The sequence below is a fragment of the Phoenix dactylifera genome, chromosome 17, assembly GCF_009389715.1.
Source record: "Phoenix dactylifera cultivar Barhee BC4 chromosome 17, palm_55x_up_171113_PBpolish2nd_filt_p, whole genome shotgun sequence".
In the NCBI taxonomy this organism is placed as follows: Eukaryota; Viridiplantae; Streptophyta; class Magnoliopsida; order Arecales; family Arecaceae; genus Phoenix; species Phoenix dactylifera.
In genome coordinates this window covers 7219778-7236530 of record NC_052408.1, presented here as the reverse complement: position 1 = coordinate 7236530, position 16753 = coordinate 7219778, and the positions used below count along the sequence as shown (strand labels likewise).

General features: G+C 49.3%; 2 protein-coding genes across 2 annotated transcripts; both read left to right on the top strand.

Annotated features, from left to right (window-relative positions):
- The first annotated feature begins 4848 nt into the window (after positions 1–4848).
- On the top strand, positions 4849–8869 carry LOC120104351 (receptor kinase-like protein Xa21). The gene is made up of 2 exons (XM_039115274.1): positions 4849–7798; positions 8022–8869. Exons 1-2 carry the CDS (start codon positions 4849–4851, stop codon positions 8393–8395), a joined length of 3324 nt encoding a protein of 1107 aa, XP_038971202.1. The 3' UTR covers positions 8396–8869.
- Positions 8870–12535: 3666 nt separating this feature from the next.
- LOC120104350 (tropomyosin-1, isoforms 33/34-like) lies at positions 12536–13535 on the top strand. The gene is made up of 2 exons (XM_039115273.1): positions 12536–12649; positions 12750–13535. Exons 1-2 carry the CDS (start codon positions 12536–12538, stop codon positions 13533–13535), a joined length of 900 nt encoding a protein of 299 aa, XP_038971201.1.
- Positions 13536–16753: the final 3218 nt, after the last annotated feature.

Sequence of the window (16753 nt, the reverse complement as noted above, 5' to 3'; positions counted from 1 at the left end):
CCTCGAAATTAAACACACCTCAGGTGGACCGATGTAGTGAGGACTCATTTTGCCGTATTGCCCGAATCGGGCAACACTCCTCGAAAAGGACATTTTTAGGTAGACAAAGTTTCCCTCTAAAAATTTCAGTTCTCATAGCTTAACAATAATCGCCCGGTAGGGAGCCTTGAAGATGGGTCCCTTTCCTAAGATCGATGGTGAATTCGATTTCTCAACCAGGGGTAATTCCGATAATTCATCAGGGTAAATGTCTGAGTATTCCCTATTTCCTTATAGCCACCTAGCAATCAAGAGTTTAGGGTGAAACTGAAATAAATTGCTTTCTTCGACTAAGGTATTATGACAATCCTAATATATTATGATACTCTTAACTGCCCATTACCCTAAATTTTTACGGTTATAGTCTTGTTAAACCTAGAGCTCTGATACCACTAGAATGTCACGCCCCGGACCCGGATCCGTGACACGGCCGTGCTATTGCCGACTATCGCCCACAGTAGCACGCAGCCTCATACAGGGGTAACAGGTAGCCAAAAGGATTCAAACTTATATATATGTTAAAAGTTTTGCAGTACAACCTTGAAGTTTGAAACCAAAAATACAGAACTTCTATGCTATTCAAATGTACAAAAGTATATAAGCTTCTCCAAAAATAACGAAGCTCTGTAACAAAATAAAAACATATCTGATGGCGATCACTGGTGAGGATCTGAAAGAAAACGAAGCATAAACAGATGTGAGCTACACGGCTCAGTAAGTAATCCTGCATAATCCTACCGGATCGAACATAATGGTAACCATGTTTATGCAGGGTTTGAGAAGCTGACATGCATGTTTATCTAATAATCATCATGGCATAACATGTATGCAATTTAAACAAAGCAGTAGTGCAAATCACAAAAATTTTCATAAAATTATGCATATGAAACCGTGCCCCCGGCATGCCGTGGTCCATTCTCTCGGATGCTACTGCGAAGTCCATTCGGCCACTGGCGGGGCCAGCTAGTCATTCTCAGCCACTAGCAAGGCCAGCGAAGTTATTCTCGGCCACTAGCAAGGCCAGCTCAGTTGCATTCGATCGGTAGCATCTTTGAGCCCATTATAGTGCCTCTTAGCTAGATAGTATTTCGTTATACTAACTTGCATGCATGATTAAAATATAAGTATAATCATGGTACATACATGGCCATAGTTTATGAGATTAGGCAAGTTGCTTATCCATCATAACATATCATGCATGAATAACACTTTAAAAACTTAACAAACATAGTACTCATATGATCTACAATAAGATTAAAATAGATTACTTACTTTTCTCACCAATCATGTATACAATTCAAATTGTATGAAAAACACTAGTTCATCTTATAAAACGTAATACGAGATCTACGATAAGATTAAGACAGATTACTTACTTTCTTCACAAATCATGTATACAATTCAAATTGTATGAAAAACACTAGTTCACCTTATACAACGTAATACGAGATCTACGATAAGATTAAGGTAGATTACTTACTTTCTTCACTAATCATGCATACAATTCAAATTGTATGAAAAATACTGGTTCATCTTATAAAACGTAATACAAGATCTATGATAGGATTAAGACAGATTACTTACAGCAAATTCGTTATCCCAAGTTTCTTACGTCCTGGTGACGGATCCTGAGTCACCTAAAAACACATTATAATAAGCATATTATTTCCTTTTTACTTGTTTGGATCCTACCCGAAATTTAGCCCAAGTCTAATGTGTTCATATTGGAGCCTTGATTGGGTCCATATGGGTTAATTGGCCTTCTAATTGGTCATTAGGCTTAATCCCAAGTTTAATTGGGTCTACTGGAATTAACTCCACTCAACTGGGTTCGGACCCAAATCAATTTGGGCCTAATTTGGTTCGGATTTGACCCAATTTGTAGTTTGGGCTCGTCCAGACTTAGCCCAAATTAAATTGGGCTCGGGTTCAGGTTCATTTGGGTTCAGATCCCGCTCAATCCCTCATCCGGGTTCACCCAACTAGATTGGGTCCGGTTTAATTGGGTTTACTTAACCCATTTCGATTTTTAGGCTTAACGGGTTGCGGGTTCGGATGTGGATCCGAACCCGATTCCGGCCCGTTAACCCACTCTTTTCTTTTTCTTCTCCTTTCCGAAGCTTCCTTTCATCCCGATCTCCCATTCCTCCTCTCCTCTCCTCTCCGGCGAAGGGAGGTCGATGGTCTCCTCCTCACGGGGAGGGGGTCGGACCGCGATCGGCGACGCCCGCAGCCGAGCTCTCGGCTTCCTCGATCGAGCCCGCGGCCGAGCTCTCGGCTTCCCCGGCCGAGCCCGCGGCCGAGCTCTCGGCTTCCCCGGCCGAGCCCGCACCGGCGACGCTCACGGCCGTACACGGGCAAGTCCCCTCATCCTCTTCTTTTTCTCTCTCTCCTTGGTTCCGATCGGAAACCCTAGCCATTTCGGCCGGTCCTCCGGCCTTCTTCTTCTCCTCCGGCCGGATCTACGGCCTCTTCCTCCTCTCTCTCTCTTTCTTTCTTTCTTTCTTCTTCCCTTCTTCCTTTTCTTTTCTTTGGTCCTTCCCTCCGGCACCATCGCATCTTGCCGGAGAGGAGGCAGTGGTCCGGCCGGGGCTGGCGGCCTTGTGGCCACGCCGGTTGCCGGCTCAACCTGACCGGCGGCCCGGGGCTGCCCCCCGAGCCCTAGAGTAGCCGCAGCCGAGGCTGCGGTGCCCTGCAGGCGGCTCGGCCCGAGTGGTCATCGGGCCTGGCCTTGGGCCGCGGCCGTTCTCAGGCCGGTCCGAGGTCTATGGGTCCGGCCAGTGACCCTTCTCCCTTCTGCCGGTCTCCTCCTCTCTGTCCCATAGTTGAAACAGAGGGGAGAATACCCCACAGAGGGTTTCTCCACTCCCTAAAATTTTATTAAAAAGGGGCCTCTTACCTGGATTTTTGCCGGTTACCGTTGAGCAGTTCTTCTCCCTGGTAGTCCCTCCTTCCTCTTGGAGCTTCAGGGCTCCTTCGCCTTCGGCTCCAAGGCTTGGCTCTCTGGTGCAGTAGATCCAGAGGGTTAGAGGTTTAGGGAGGGTACATTCAATTCGGGTTAGCAAATCTTAGGGGTTTTAAATACAGGGCTTATGACTTGACCCCAAAGGAGAGGTGGCGTTCTCTCCTTCCTCATTGCTCCGGGAGCCACCAGCTGCCCCTCCACCTCAGGCCAGCTCACAGCTCATTTGCCGAGGGGGAGGAGGTGGCGGGCTCCTGTTTTGCATGCCGGTGGGGGTTTCTCCGTTGGCCATCTGGTGGTCTTGTATTTTCAGCCCTCAGGCGGGAGATTATTGCCATCTTGGGCCAGTGTGGCCTGCTAACCCCTCCCTGGCCCAATACTATTCAACTGGGCCCCACAGTATTGGGCCCGGTCTGTATTGGGCCCGGACATTACACTTACTGTCATGAATCAGGATATTCTGCAATTCGTGTTTCAACTAGAGGATCCATTCATTCATATATTTTTCAATGCTGAACTTAGGAGTCTTCTACGTCTGGTTTTAATTTTTGGTCTAAACTTAGGAGTCTGAGACGAGGGGACTGAATAATAAAACTCGGCAACTCACGTTGGAAGGATTTGTTTCTTATTTGCAGCCTGAAGTCGGCAGGGAATCCAAAGGCAGCGGGTGTGCCGCCGATCAACGACACGATGCTGTTCATGGGCGGTGCGAATGTGGTCAGCCATGCCCCGCCTACCACGACGTGCCCACTTTGCTCCTCGCTTGTTGTTTTGGTGCTGTCTTGGCCTCTGCTACGGCTTTTTTAGAGCCCTTCCACTCAATTGGCGAGCCCCTCCATGTGCCTCCATTCGAGATCCGTGCCACTGCCGACATGTTTGACTTGAGGTAATCTAGCATAAAAAAATAATAATAATAATTGTATATCAAATTATCATATTTGGTAAAAAAAAATGAGAAAGATAGTAAAATAAATAGTAGATCATACTTCTATTTTTTAATAGAGAAGGTAAAACAAATACCACCAAGAAGTGGTATTTGTTTATCCATTTTGGGTTACCAAATGGGGTAATCTGAAAATATTATTTCTTGATAAAAATACCCTCACTTATATTATATTAATATTATATTAATTTTATTAATATAATTAATATTAATTATTAATAAATTATTATTATTAAATAATTAAAAAATATTTATTAATCATCAATAAATCTAACTTATAGTTTATTAATAATTAAATATTTATTTATATACCAAAAAATACTAAAAATTATTTATAATAAGAATTATACTTTTTAATATATGTATAATTGCTTCTAAAATTTTTATCAACTCATGTAAATATATTTTAATATTAGAAATGGCCAATCTTGATAATATTTATGTAAGTGGGCTATAAATGGTCAACAAATGGATTTAGAAAAAAATATTACCATCTGAGTTGTTTATTTAAAGGCACCATTAGAAATTTAGCAATATTCTTATATAAAACCAATTATAATAATCTTTTTCTAATACCACTTTTTAAAATATTTTTTTACTAACCAAATATGGTAAAATTTATTTTCCTCTGTAATTATTTTTTTAGTTACATAATTTTGAAAAATTGAGAGATTATCCTGTAATACAAGTCAACTCCGGAGGGCTAGTCTACAATAATTGATGCGTCGATAACAAGTCTTGACGACCAGCTTCGATCTCTCGTCGCTGGTATCAGCTCTAATAAATTATTTCCCAGGCTCCCAGCAAGTCTAAAGACTTTCCAACAGCTGCTCAATGCAGCTTCTTCCTCGAAGCGATGTGGGACTAAAATATTCTGACGTGGACCCAAGTCAAGTCTGTCTAAATGGAGATGACTCCAAACCAGCCCAGAAAAACTACTATAAAGTTGCATGCTCTTGGAAAGTTTCATCCAAAGCCTCCACCAAGCTATATTGTTCATTGTTTTCCTCGCGACTTCCCAGGAGCGCACATGGGATATCTCTCCAACTCGCAGAGGGCATCTAGGTGGTCCTCTCTCATGCGTGCAACTCTTCTGCTCTTCTGTCCTTTTGTGCTCTCATCTCCCCAATCTCCTGCTATCACCGCCAGCACTGCAACCTCCTTGGCCGGGAACAACAGCAAAAGCGTAAGCGACCACTCAGCTCTCATTTCATTCAGGTCCAGTATATATGATGTTCCATATGGGGCTCTGTCCTCCTGGGACAACAAGTCGCTTCATTTCTGCCAGTGGCAAGGCGTCACATGTGGTAGTCGTCACCCTGAGAGGGTCATTGCTCTGGACTTACCTTCCCTTGGCCTGGCCGGAACCATATCACCATCCGTAGCCAATCTCACCTTCCTCAGAAGACTGAGTCTCCAAGAGAACAAACTCGACGGATCCATCCCTCAAGAACTCGGCCATTTGCATCGACTGCGACTTCTGAACCTAAGCGTGAATTCTCTACACGGACAAATTCCATCCAGTCTTGGCAACTGCAGACATCTGATTTCGCTTGACCTAGGTAAGAACCTCCTCAACGGACAAGTGCCCCATGAGTTGGGATCACTACATCAGCTCATTGACTTGGTCCTCCAAACGAATAATCTTACGGGAGCCATGCCAACATCTTTGGCCAACCTCTCCTCTTTGGACAACCTCGACTTGTCGCACAACATGATTACGGGCGGCATCCCACCTTGGGTAGCGAACCTGACCTCCGTCACCAGGCTTTTTCTTGGATTGAACCCTCTGTCAGGAGGCATTCCATCTTCATTATGCCGTCTTCCCTCTCTTGCTGCCCTCGATGTACAACAAAACCAGTTATCAGGCATGATTCCTCCCTGTCTCTACAATCTCTCAAGCATCCGTGTCTTGAATGTGAGCTTCAACAGTCTCAGAGGGACCATACCATCTGACATAGGTAGCACTCTTCCCCGCCTCATAAATCTCGAGATGGCCGGAAATCACTTCACCGGACATATTCCTTCTTCATTATCCAATGCTTCTGGACTGGTTTCAATTCGGTTACTACAAAACATTCTCCAGGGAAAAATCCCTCGCAACCTTGGAACCTTACAGAACCTGTCACTTCTGGAGCTTTTCGACAACCAACTAGTAGCCAAGGAGGCCGACGATTGGAGCTTCCTCACTGCTCTAACCAACTGCAGCAAATTGACAATGCTCAATATCGGCAACAACAATCTCTCTGGTGTCTTACCCAATTCCATTTCCAACCTCTCCACAGAAATCCAGGTCCTTGTTTTTTGGAATAACCAGATATCTGGAAGCCTGCCTTCAAATATGGGGAACCTAAAAAAGCTGATAGCACTTGCCATGGGTGGAAACCTTCTCACAGGTAATATTCCTGAATCTCTTGGAAATATTAATGCACTGGGAGAGCTGCATATGGCTTACAACAATTTCTTCGGCCAAATTCCACCTTCACTCGGAAACATCAGTCAATTGTATAGGCTCCAGCTGCAAGGAAATAAATTGAGTGGAAGCATTCCAACCCACCTTGGAAACTGCAAGAACTTGCAGTTACTAGATCTCTCCTACAATCAGCTTACAGGCCCTATACCCATAGAGATTCTTAGCCTGTCTTCTCTATCCCAACTCCTAGACGTATCACACAACGCATTACAAGGGTTCTTACCTTCAGAAATTGGCAACCTGATAAATCTCAATAGCCTCGATGTTTCTAAGAACAGATTGTATGGCAAAATCCCTGATAACATTGACGAATGCGTGGTCCTCGTAAACCTTAATATGAGCGGTAATTTTTTTGAAGGGGTCATCCCGAAATCACTGGCCAATCTAAAGGGCCTTCAATTTCTGGACCTCTCAAGCAACAACCTGTCTGGGCATGTACCAGAATATCTTCAAATGTTTCACTCGCTCCAGTTTCTGAATCTCTCTTTCAACGACCTTGAAGGTGAGGTTCCGCTACGTGGGGTCTTTGCAAATATGAGCGCATTTTCACTTATTGGAAATCGAAAAATCTGTGGTGGAATCCAAGAACTGCACCTGCCACCCTGCCCCTCTACCCAACCCCATGGGAAGAAACACAAAGCTGCTATCTTGGCGGTGATCATCGCAGCTACCAGTGGAGTTCTAGGCTTGACTCTGATTCTCTTCTTCGTGTTACTTTACCAGATTCGAAAGACAAGAATGAGACGTCCATCCATGGCAGCCATCAGAACAGAACATATTAGAGTCTCTTACGCCGAATTGGTCAGAGCAACTGGTGGGTTCTCTTCAGCAAATCTGATTGGTGTTGGGAGTTTCGGTTCTGTATATAAAGGGGTCATGGATTGGGATGATATAAAGATGGTTGCTGTAAAGATACTGAACCTTCAGCAGCAGGGGGCTTCAAGGAGTTTCATAGCTGAATGTGAGGCCTTGAGAAGCATCCGACACCGGAACCTGGTCAAAATCATAACTGCATGCTCTAGTGTTGATTTTAGAGGTAATGATTTCAAAGCATTGCTTCTTGAATTTATGGATAATGGAAGCTTGGAACGATGGCTGCATCCGGAAGTGAATGAACAATGCCCGATGAGGAATTTGAATTTAGAGCAGAGAGTGAGCATAGCCATGGACGTGGCTTCTGCACTGGATTACCTTCATCATCACAGCCCGGTACCAATCGTGCATTGTGATCTCAAGCCGAGCAACATTCTTCTGGATGGTGACATGACTGCCCGTGTGAGTGATTTCGGGCTGGCGAAGTTTCTCTCTGAATCTATTAACTCATTCTCCATATCTGCTAGCTTGGCGGCGATAAAAGGATCGGTTGGATACATCGCTCCAGGTGAGACTTCCATGTACAAATTCTTTTCTTTCTCATTTTCTTCCTACGTAGGCTAATATAGACTAATAATGATCAGCTAAAGACAGATAAGCTAGTCTGGCTCATTCATTATAGTACAACATATTTCTACCTTCTGATCCACTGCTTTGTTTTGTTTGTGGATCGATTTATCGTGAATGTTTAACTATGTTTTTGCCGTTGTCTTTGTGCAAACATATATCAGAGTATGGTTTGGGAAGCCAAGTATCGACTCGAGGAGATGTGTACAGCTACGGAATACTTCTCTTGGAGATGTTTACCGGAAAGAGACCCACTGATGCGACCTTCAATGAAAGCCTAGATCTTCATCGATTTGTTGAGATGGCTTTTCCTAGTCAAATTATGAACATCGTAGATCCGCAGTTGATACGAGAGGAGTATGAAATTATCAATGGCATACAACAGAGGTGCACTAAACAACACAGGATAAAAGAGTGCTTAATTTCAGTGATTAGCATTGGTCTCCAATGTTCCAACAAATTACCCAAAGAACGAATGCATACGGGAGATATTGTAAAAAAAATGACTGCAGCGAGAGAGATTCTTGGTGGCGTCTAAATCACAGAAAATGATCCACAAATATTAGTAAGATATTATGAAGGCTTACGCAAACATACATTATATGGCTGTTGTTACTTCCCAAGGCCGCTTGCCATTGCAGTCGCTTCCTGTGCTCATCCCCTTCGACCTGTTTTCATTTTCCGGTTTGTCTTTTGTCTTTGCCTGCTATTGTTTGAGGGGACCCTCTTTGGATGCTCTACTATCACAAGGCCAAGAGATATCGGGATGAAATGTTCCATGGATTTGAAATGAGTCGTCATAGTTGAACAAGTTTTGTGTTTTCCTTGACATATCGGAGAGGTCACTTTCTACCTTCATCTTCCTTGTGATTTGTATATTTCTACCTCTTATTATGATGCTTTTTATCTTTCAATCCTTCGACTAGGTAGATAAAAAGAAACATGTGGGCATAAAATGTGCTGTGATTGATGAAAGTGATTAGAGTTAATCAAAGTGATTAGTTTTGTCTAATCTTTCTCAATAATATAAAGTGTGCTAATTGTGTACAAAATCAATATAAGTATGTATAAAATAAGGCATTCGTACAATGAAATATGAGAGACTGAAAGATGAGATTAAGTATGACTACATATTATTAAGTTATGCCAACTCATAATCAAAAATAAAAGAAGAAAGAAAGAAAGAAAAGAAAAGAGAGTTGGAGTTACCCTCATATATATGAGTTGTTCTGAATGCCCGGTGGTATTGGCATGCTGCATCCCCGCTGAAGTGTGACGCAATTATTTTTGTCATGGTTGTAAAACTGCATGATCCTATGTAGGACGACTTTCCAATTTCCAAGACTTCAAGAACAAGCAGCAAGAGAGCACTTGCAGAAAAACTTATGCAGTAGAGAATAGAAAAACTTTATTAAATAATAAAAGCACCGCAACTTACTTTTAAAGCATACTTCTCTCTTTGGAGACAATTAACCCTTCTCTTCAAAAATCCTTAAAAAATTGGCATTCTGTAACCAGCTTAGGAATAATCCAAGTGAAGCCAAAGTGGCCAAACTTTAGCTACTACTCTGACCCTAAGGATGCCCAACACTAGGATTCCAAGAGGCAGTAATCGATGGCAACGATGGTGCAAACGGTGGGCCGAGATTCATGATTTGGATGCCATATGATATTATATATGGTTCCTGTTGCTGGAAATTGGACCCGGGGGCGATCGTCCGTCGAGGAGGGGGAGCTGTCGGCGGACGCGAGGGAGTGGTGATGCGTCGGCGGGCGGCGTCCTCTGTCGGGGTGCCTGCAGAAAAGCCGGTGGCCGGGTCTTCCGGCGCCGGCCCTCCGATGCTTAAGTCAGAGGGGGCAAAATAGTGTTCAAAGAAAATGGGAGCAGTAGTGTTTTTTCTCTCTCTCTCTCTGTTCCCCCCCCTCTGCCCTTGAGAAGCACGGTTCCCTTTTATAGGGGGGGTTTACCTGCGATGTGACCGGACAAGGCCGTCGTACAGCTCGGCACATTGCTTGATCTGGTGCACGGACAAGTAAATAATTACACTGATGTCGGAGGTAAGGCCGTCGTACGACCTGAGCCGTCACGCGATCGGGTGAATCATTGCATTGATGTCGGCGGTGAGGCTGGGGTCAGACTTATCATGGCGGACAGGACTCTGCCGAGTTGATTTGCCGTGGAGAACTGAGGATCCGTAGATGAAAGGAGCCACGCGCATTAATTGTTGCGTAGGCCGGAGATTCACATTAATTGTTGCGTAGGCCGGAGATTCACATTAATTGTTGCGTGAACTGGGGATTCGCCGGGATCATGTGTAATAAATGCTGGGGCAGTGGCAGGATATGGCCCTTGGCCGGACCTCGGAGAGGTACGGCCGCGGCAGGTGGTCGACAAAGACAAGCCTTTGAGGTCGGAAGTCCTCTAGGTCGGATGATCCGGGATCGGACGTTCTAGGGTCGGGCGCCGACCTCAGTCGTCCGGGGTCGTCGACTGCGTAGTCTTCCGGTGGCAGGGTTATTGTATTACTGGGGGAAAACCGTATTCCCCCAACACTACCCCCCGACTTCCGAGTTCGAGCTGCAGGCTCGGACGTGGGAAGTAGAAGTTGTTATCGTGGTTATCGAGGTCGAAGGGGATCACGCCCGCACCCCTAAAGCTTCTGTAACGAAGTCCGCGCCTTTTGAACCTTCGAGGTCGCTTCATGTGGTGGATTTATGATGAGGTCCGCGCCCTTAGGCATTTCGAGGTAGTTATGGCGTGGGCTGCGCCCTTTGGCCCGTCGAGATCGCTTTATACAGCGGACTTATGACGAGGTCTGCACCCTTACGTATCTCGAAGCAGCCATGATGATGATTACGCCCTTTAGGTCTTCGAGATCGCTTTGTACGGCGAGCTCATAACGAGGCTCCCTGGGCCCAATGAGGTGGCGCCTCGACCTTATAATCGAAGCCGCCTCCTTAAATAGGCACGCCGTTTCGCGCTTCGAAATGAGCACGTGGCATGATCTGAGGTCGGACGTTTCTGATTTCGTATTGGCGGAATAACGATCTGGGAGGCTGGGGTTATCTCGGCGCTCCACGTGTCCCTGAGGCTTATTAAATGAAGGGAGCGGAGGTGATGTCCGCTCGTCTTTTAAGGTGATCCGGTTTAGTGGGCCTATGATGAGGCCGTGAGATTCGATGGGACGGCGCCTCGGTTGCGTACCCGGGATATTGATCCGGAGTAAATGCGGTGCTTCGGGTTCCGAGGTTGACACCTGGCGCAATCTGGACGGGGGATGAAAACTAAGCCCGCCAATTCGGGCCGTCAGGGGGGTCTATATAAGCCCCTCGAGTCTGCCCTAATAGTCCTATTTGGTCGCGCTTTGCTTTTGTCGTCCCTACCTCCATTCTCTCTCCCAACGATACTTTGCCGACGGTCCCCGGAGCGGTTTCCGGCGACTCTTTCCGTAGGTTCTTGCCCCGTGTTATTTAGGGTTTCCCTTCTTCTCCTACCTACTCCTCTCATCTTTTAGTTTACTTCAATTTTCTGAAAAAATGGGTCTTGGTCCGGAGGAGGTAGGGTCAAGCTTATCGAGGGAGGAGCTGGAGTTAATCCGCTCCCGGTTCTTCTTCTAGCCCGGGTTTCGTCTCGAAACTGCAGGGCCGGAAGACAGGGTGACGCGGCCGCCCCCAGGTCGGATCGCGATTTACCGCGAGACGCTCTGGGCCGGCCTGCGGTTCCCTGTTCACGAGTTCGTGAACAACTTGCTAGTGGAGTATCAACTCGTCCCAGCACAGCTTGCTCCGAACTCGTGGAGAACTATCATCGGGTTCTTGTCCTTGTGCCTCGCGCACGGGATTCCGATCTCGGTGAGCATTTTCTGCCGGTGTTTTTTATTAAAGAAAAATCCGGCGGATGCAGAGTGGCTATACTTCGCCTTTCGGGGCGGTATGTCGCTCTTCCAGGGTGCCCCTTCCTCTATTCATGAGTGGAAGGAGAAATTTTTCTTTCTTGCATCCGAGGTGCCGTGGGGGTTCAACCCGAGGTGGGGGCATCCTCGGTTGAAGACTCTCAACAGGCTCTCCGATCCCTCGGGGAGGGAGCTGAGGGTCTTGGACTCCCTACGGGCCCTCGGGAAAGGATTCAACCTAACCGAGCTCCTACGGGAGGGCGCCTTGGCGAGCGTGGGCTTGAGCTCGGCGCGCCCCGAGGGTAAGAATAGTTGTCTCGTCCTATTTTTATCTATTTCTTCTTTTCGCTAACACTGGTCTGACACTCGAAAAAAATTTTTGGTTTCAGACATCCCCCACATGCCGACTAGCAGCACATCCCTCTTTTCTCGGCTGAAGAGGCGGGAGGCCGAGGCCGGCAGGGCCCATTCCTCAGCCCCGGAAGAAGTCGAAGTCGGCCGCTGCTTCCACCTCGGCCGGGACGGGAGGCCCGGAGGCGGGGTCTCTGCGGGCGCCCGAAGACGGGCGCCAGATACCGGCGATGCGGGCTCGGCACCCCCACTCCGTCCTACCCCTGTCGCCCAGCGGGGAGGACCGATGGTGATCCGACTGCGGCCTTCAGAGCCCGGGCCGAGCAGGGGCCCCGAGGTCCCCAGCTCGGGCGAGCCGAGCTCCCCGAGGGATCAGGCGGGGAGGTCAGCCGAGCCGGGGTCCCCAATCCTTGAGGGGAGCTCGGCCTTCCACGATGCCGATACCGCGCGCGGTATGTCGGCACGCCATGCTTCCAGCGGACCGGGCCGAGTTCCGGAGGGCGTCGCTGGAAGAGATCGTCGACAGTACCTACTGTAATACTGTTCGGGTGAGCTATTGCCTTAACCTCTCATTGGCTACTAACTTATGCATACACTGCCTGCTTTTTACTTATAGTTGCTTTCTTCTTCTTTTTTCCTCTTTTGCAGCGTATCCATGAAGTCGACTCCCTGGTGTTTATTGCCCAAAGTTGTCAGGCGGAGACTCGACGACTCAGCCGGCAGTTGGAGCCGGCCAAGAAGAGGGTCGCTGAGCTGGAGGCCGCGCTGGCCGAAGCCGAAGCGCGAAGGGAAGCCACCGAGGCCGGGCGACTCGCCATGGTCGAGGTGCTCGAAGAGGAGAGGGCCGCCCATTCGTTGACGAAATCGGCCCTGCGTGCCTCGGAGGCGCGCCTGGGGGAGGCCCAGTCCGAGGTCGCGGGTCTGAAGTACGAGGCTGGGGTCTTCCGCCTCAAGATCGAGCAGCTCGAGGCCCGGGAGAAGAGGGCGCTCGAGCGGGCCGAGAACGCCGTGGAACTCTTTAAGGAGTCAAAAGAGTTCCGCGATATGTTAGAGGAGGAGACTGTGGACGGGTTCCTCCGGGGCTTTGACAACTTCCGAAAGCAGATAGCCCGGATATGCCCCCAGTTCGACCTCTCGACGGTCCGTCCGAGGATGAGGTTCGGGTACGGCTCCGACGACGACGACGACGATATCCCCGCTGCCCTCATGTCCGAGGAGGACCTTGCTGAGGTCGAAGCCGTGGCAGCTGAACCGGCGAGGGCGGAGGCCATACCTCGTGAAACCAGCGAGGTTGTTCCCGCGGCGCCAGCCGAGGCCCCCGCCGCAGACCCTGAGCCCACGCCCGCTGCAGACCCTGAGCCCGCGCCTACTGAAGACCCGCAGGTCATTCCTGTAGACGACGAGGGCGATGCTAATGAAGCCGCCGCCTCTTAGGACTTCGGTTTTTTCTATGTTCAATGTAAACTAGGTCGGCCTACAACTTTGTAAAAGGCCGGCCTCTAGTTTTGTACTTAGCTTTTTGGCGTTTCATCAATGAAAGCTTTTTCTTTCACTTCTACATTTATTCTTCTTCTCTGTCTTTTTCACTCGCAAACGAGGTCGGTACTTCTGCCGACTCTCGACTTCGTATCCGAGCCTTCGGATAATATTAATAAAGACATGTTCTTTGGCCATGTCTTACCTTTCTTCTGGTGTGTATAAGTGTCCGAACTCTGATTACGCTAGCTAGGGGGGGCTCCGAGCTTAGACTTTAGGAAATTTCACCAAGTCTTGTAGCTCGGATTCGTAGGTCGCAGAGGTTGCCAAGTTTGGCTTTTAGGTTCTCATGGCACCGGGTTCGGGCTTCGGGCCCCCAAGTGGGGCCGCGCTAGACCTACATAGGTCGCTACCGAGGTGCTCGGCCAAGCTTTTGAGCCTGGCTCTTGGGGCGCAGGCCCGTAAGAAAGTTGTCCCCCAAAGGGGAGCTTAGGCCAATAGTCACATCGTCGCCAGGTTTTTCATAGTCATTGCCCTCGGACTCTGCCGAGATTCAGGCGAGCGGGGTTGGGGCCTGTAAGGAACACCTCGGCCTTTGAGGTTATCTTCACAAGTTGACATCGGAGTCTGGGCATGGGGGCTGAATTTGGCCCTTGCCCATAAGGGTTTATATGAGTTGTGGTGGAGATCGTCGGTAGACGAAGCATGCACAAGGTCAACGGGAGATTAATCTTACACCGACTTGTAGAAGTAATCCGACCTTGGCCAGATTAAGGTCCCGATTTCAATCGGGGTTTCACTGTCAATACGTAGATAAATATAACAAGGCGAGCATCAAATAGGACGTACCTTTTGTGTCTCCAAAATTGCGCCCCTCGTATCAGAGTAGGTGGCCTTATTTCCTCGCCAACTTCCGGAGTCATTCTTTGACTTTTGAGGAGCTCGGGCTTCTCATGAGCCCTATGGCGCCCGCCGAGGTTGAGGGGGTTTGGAGATGCTCCATCAATCTGCGACTCTTCCTGAGGTCGAGGGAGCTTGGGACCCTACGGTCGAACCTCGGGGCATCCGATCTTAGTCAGGAGGTCGTGCACCAGGTCGATGGGTCCGGGAACGTGCTATCGACCTGCGACGCTTCCCGAGGTCGGGGGAGTTTGGGACTCTACGGTCGACCCTCGGGGCATCTCGACCTTAGTCGAAGGATCGTGCGCCAGGTCGGTGGGTCTGGGAACGCGCTACCGACCTGCGACGCTTTCCGAGGTCGAGGTAGTTTGGGACTCTACGGTCGACCCTCGGGGCATCTCGACCTTAGTCGAGGGATCGTGCGCCAGGTCGGTGGGTCTGGGAACGCGCTACCGACCTGCGACGCTTTCCGAGGTCGAGGGAGTTTGGGACTCTACGGTTGACCCTCGGGGCATCCCGACCTTAGTCGAGGGATCGTGCGCCAGGTCGGTGGGTCTGGGAACGCGCTACCGACCTGCGACGCTTCCCGAGGTCGAGGGAGTTTGGGACTCTACGGTTGACCCTCGGGGCATCCCGACCTTAGTCGAGGGATCGTGCGCCAGGTCGGTGGGTCTGGGAACGCGCTACCGACCTGCGACGCTTCCCGAGGTCGAGGGAGTTTGGGACTCTACGGTCGACCCTCGGGGCATCCCGACCTTAGCCGAGGGATCGTGCGCCAGGTCGGTGGGTCTGGGAACGCGCTACCGACCTGCGACGCTTCCCGAGGTCGAGGGAGTTTGGGACCTACGGTCGACCCTCGGGGCATCCCGACCTTAGTCGAGGGATCGTGCGCCAGGTCGGTGGGTCTGTCTCTTCCTTTTCCGAATGAAACCAGAAGAATGTCTCATTCTAATTTGGATTAAATCCTCTCCGCGTTTAGGTTGATGCTGCACCTTGCGCGTGTGAATGGGTGTTAAATGAACGCGCTACCGACCTGCGACGCTTCCCGAGGTCGAGGGAGTTTGGAACTCTACGGTCGACCCTCGGGGCATCCCGACCTTAGTCGAGGGATCGTGCGCCAGGTCGGTGGGTCTGGGAACGCGCTACCGACCTGCGACGCTTCCCGAGGTCGAGGGAGTTTGGGACTCTACGGTCAACCCTCGGGACATCCTGACCTTAGTCGAGGGATCGTGCGCCAGGTCGATGCTTCACTGTCCTGCTACACTTCCCGAGGCCGAGGGAGTTTTGAACTCTACGGTCGAGCCTCGAGGCCTCCCGACCTTGGCCGAGGAATCTGAGGATCACAAACGACCCGACGTTAGAAGAAATAATCATAATTATTGGAATGGTCGGATCATATGTAAAAAGGAGACCGAGTCCGCGTTTTGGATTGTCTTGAACCCCTAGGGGTTTCATTGGTAGTACATTCGTAGATTCTCGGAATTCCAGCTTCGCGGAATGGGAGTCCCTTCGAGGAATTTCAACTTGTATGCCCCGGGTCGTTGTACTCGGGCGATTTGATACGGCCCTTCCCAATTTGGGGCGAGCTTTCCCCTGCTCAGTTGGCTGAGAAGCCTCGGCCCTCCTGAGGACGAGGTCCCCTACTTTGAAGAGCTTGGGCTTGACCCTAGAGTTGTAGTATTGGGCCGTTTTCTGTTGGTATCTTGCCATACGGACCCGAGCGACCTCTCGTGTCTCTTCGACGAGGTCCAGGTTGTTTCTGAGCCGAGAAAAGTTGGAGCCAGGGTCATAATGCTCCACTCTTGGAGAGGGGAGGCCGATTTCCAGTGGGATGACAGCCTCCGTGCCGTACGCCAGGTTAAAGGGGGTCTCGCCGGTGGGCAATCGGAACGTAGTCCGGTAAGCCCAGAGGACGTTGTACAGGTCCTCGACCCACTGTCCTTTGGACCGATCAAGCCTGGCCTTGAGTCCCTGCAAAATTGTACGATTTGTTACCTCAGTTTCTCCGTTTATCTGGGGATGGGCGACCGAGGTGAAGCGGTGGTCGATGCCGAGCTCAGAGCAAAATTCTCTGAAGTGGACGTTGTCGAACTGCCGGCCATTGTCGGATATAAGGATATGGGGGAGTCCAAATCTACAGATAATGGACTTCCACACGAAGTCCCGCATCTTATGCTCGGTGATCCGGGCCACAGGTTCAGCTTCGACCCATTTGGTGAAGTAGTCGATGGAGACGACCAGAAATTTCCTTTGTCCGGTGGCCAGAGGGAAGGGTC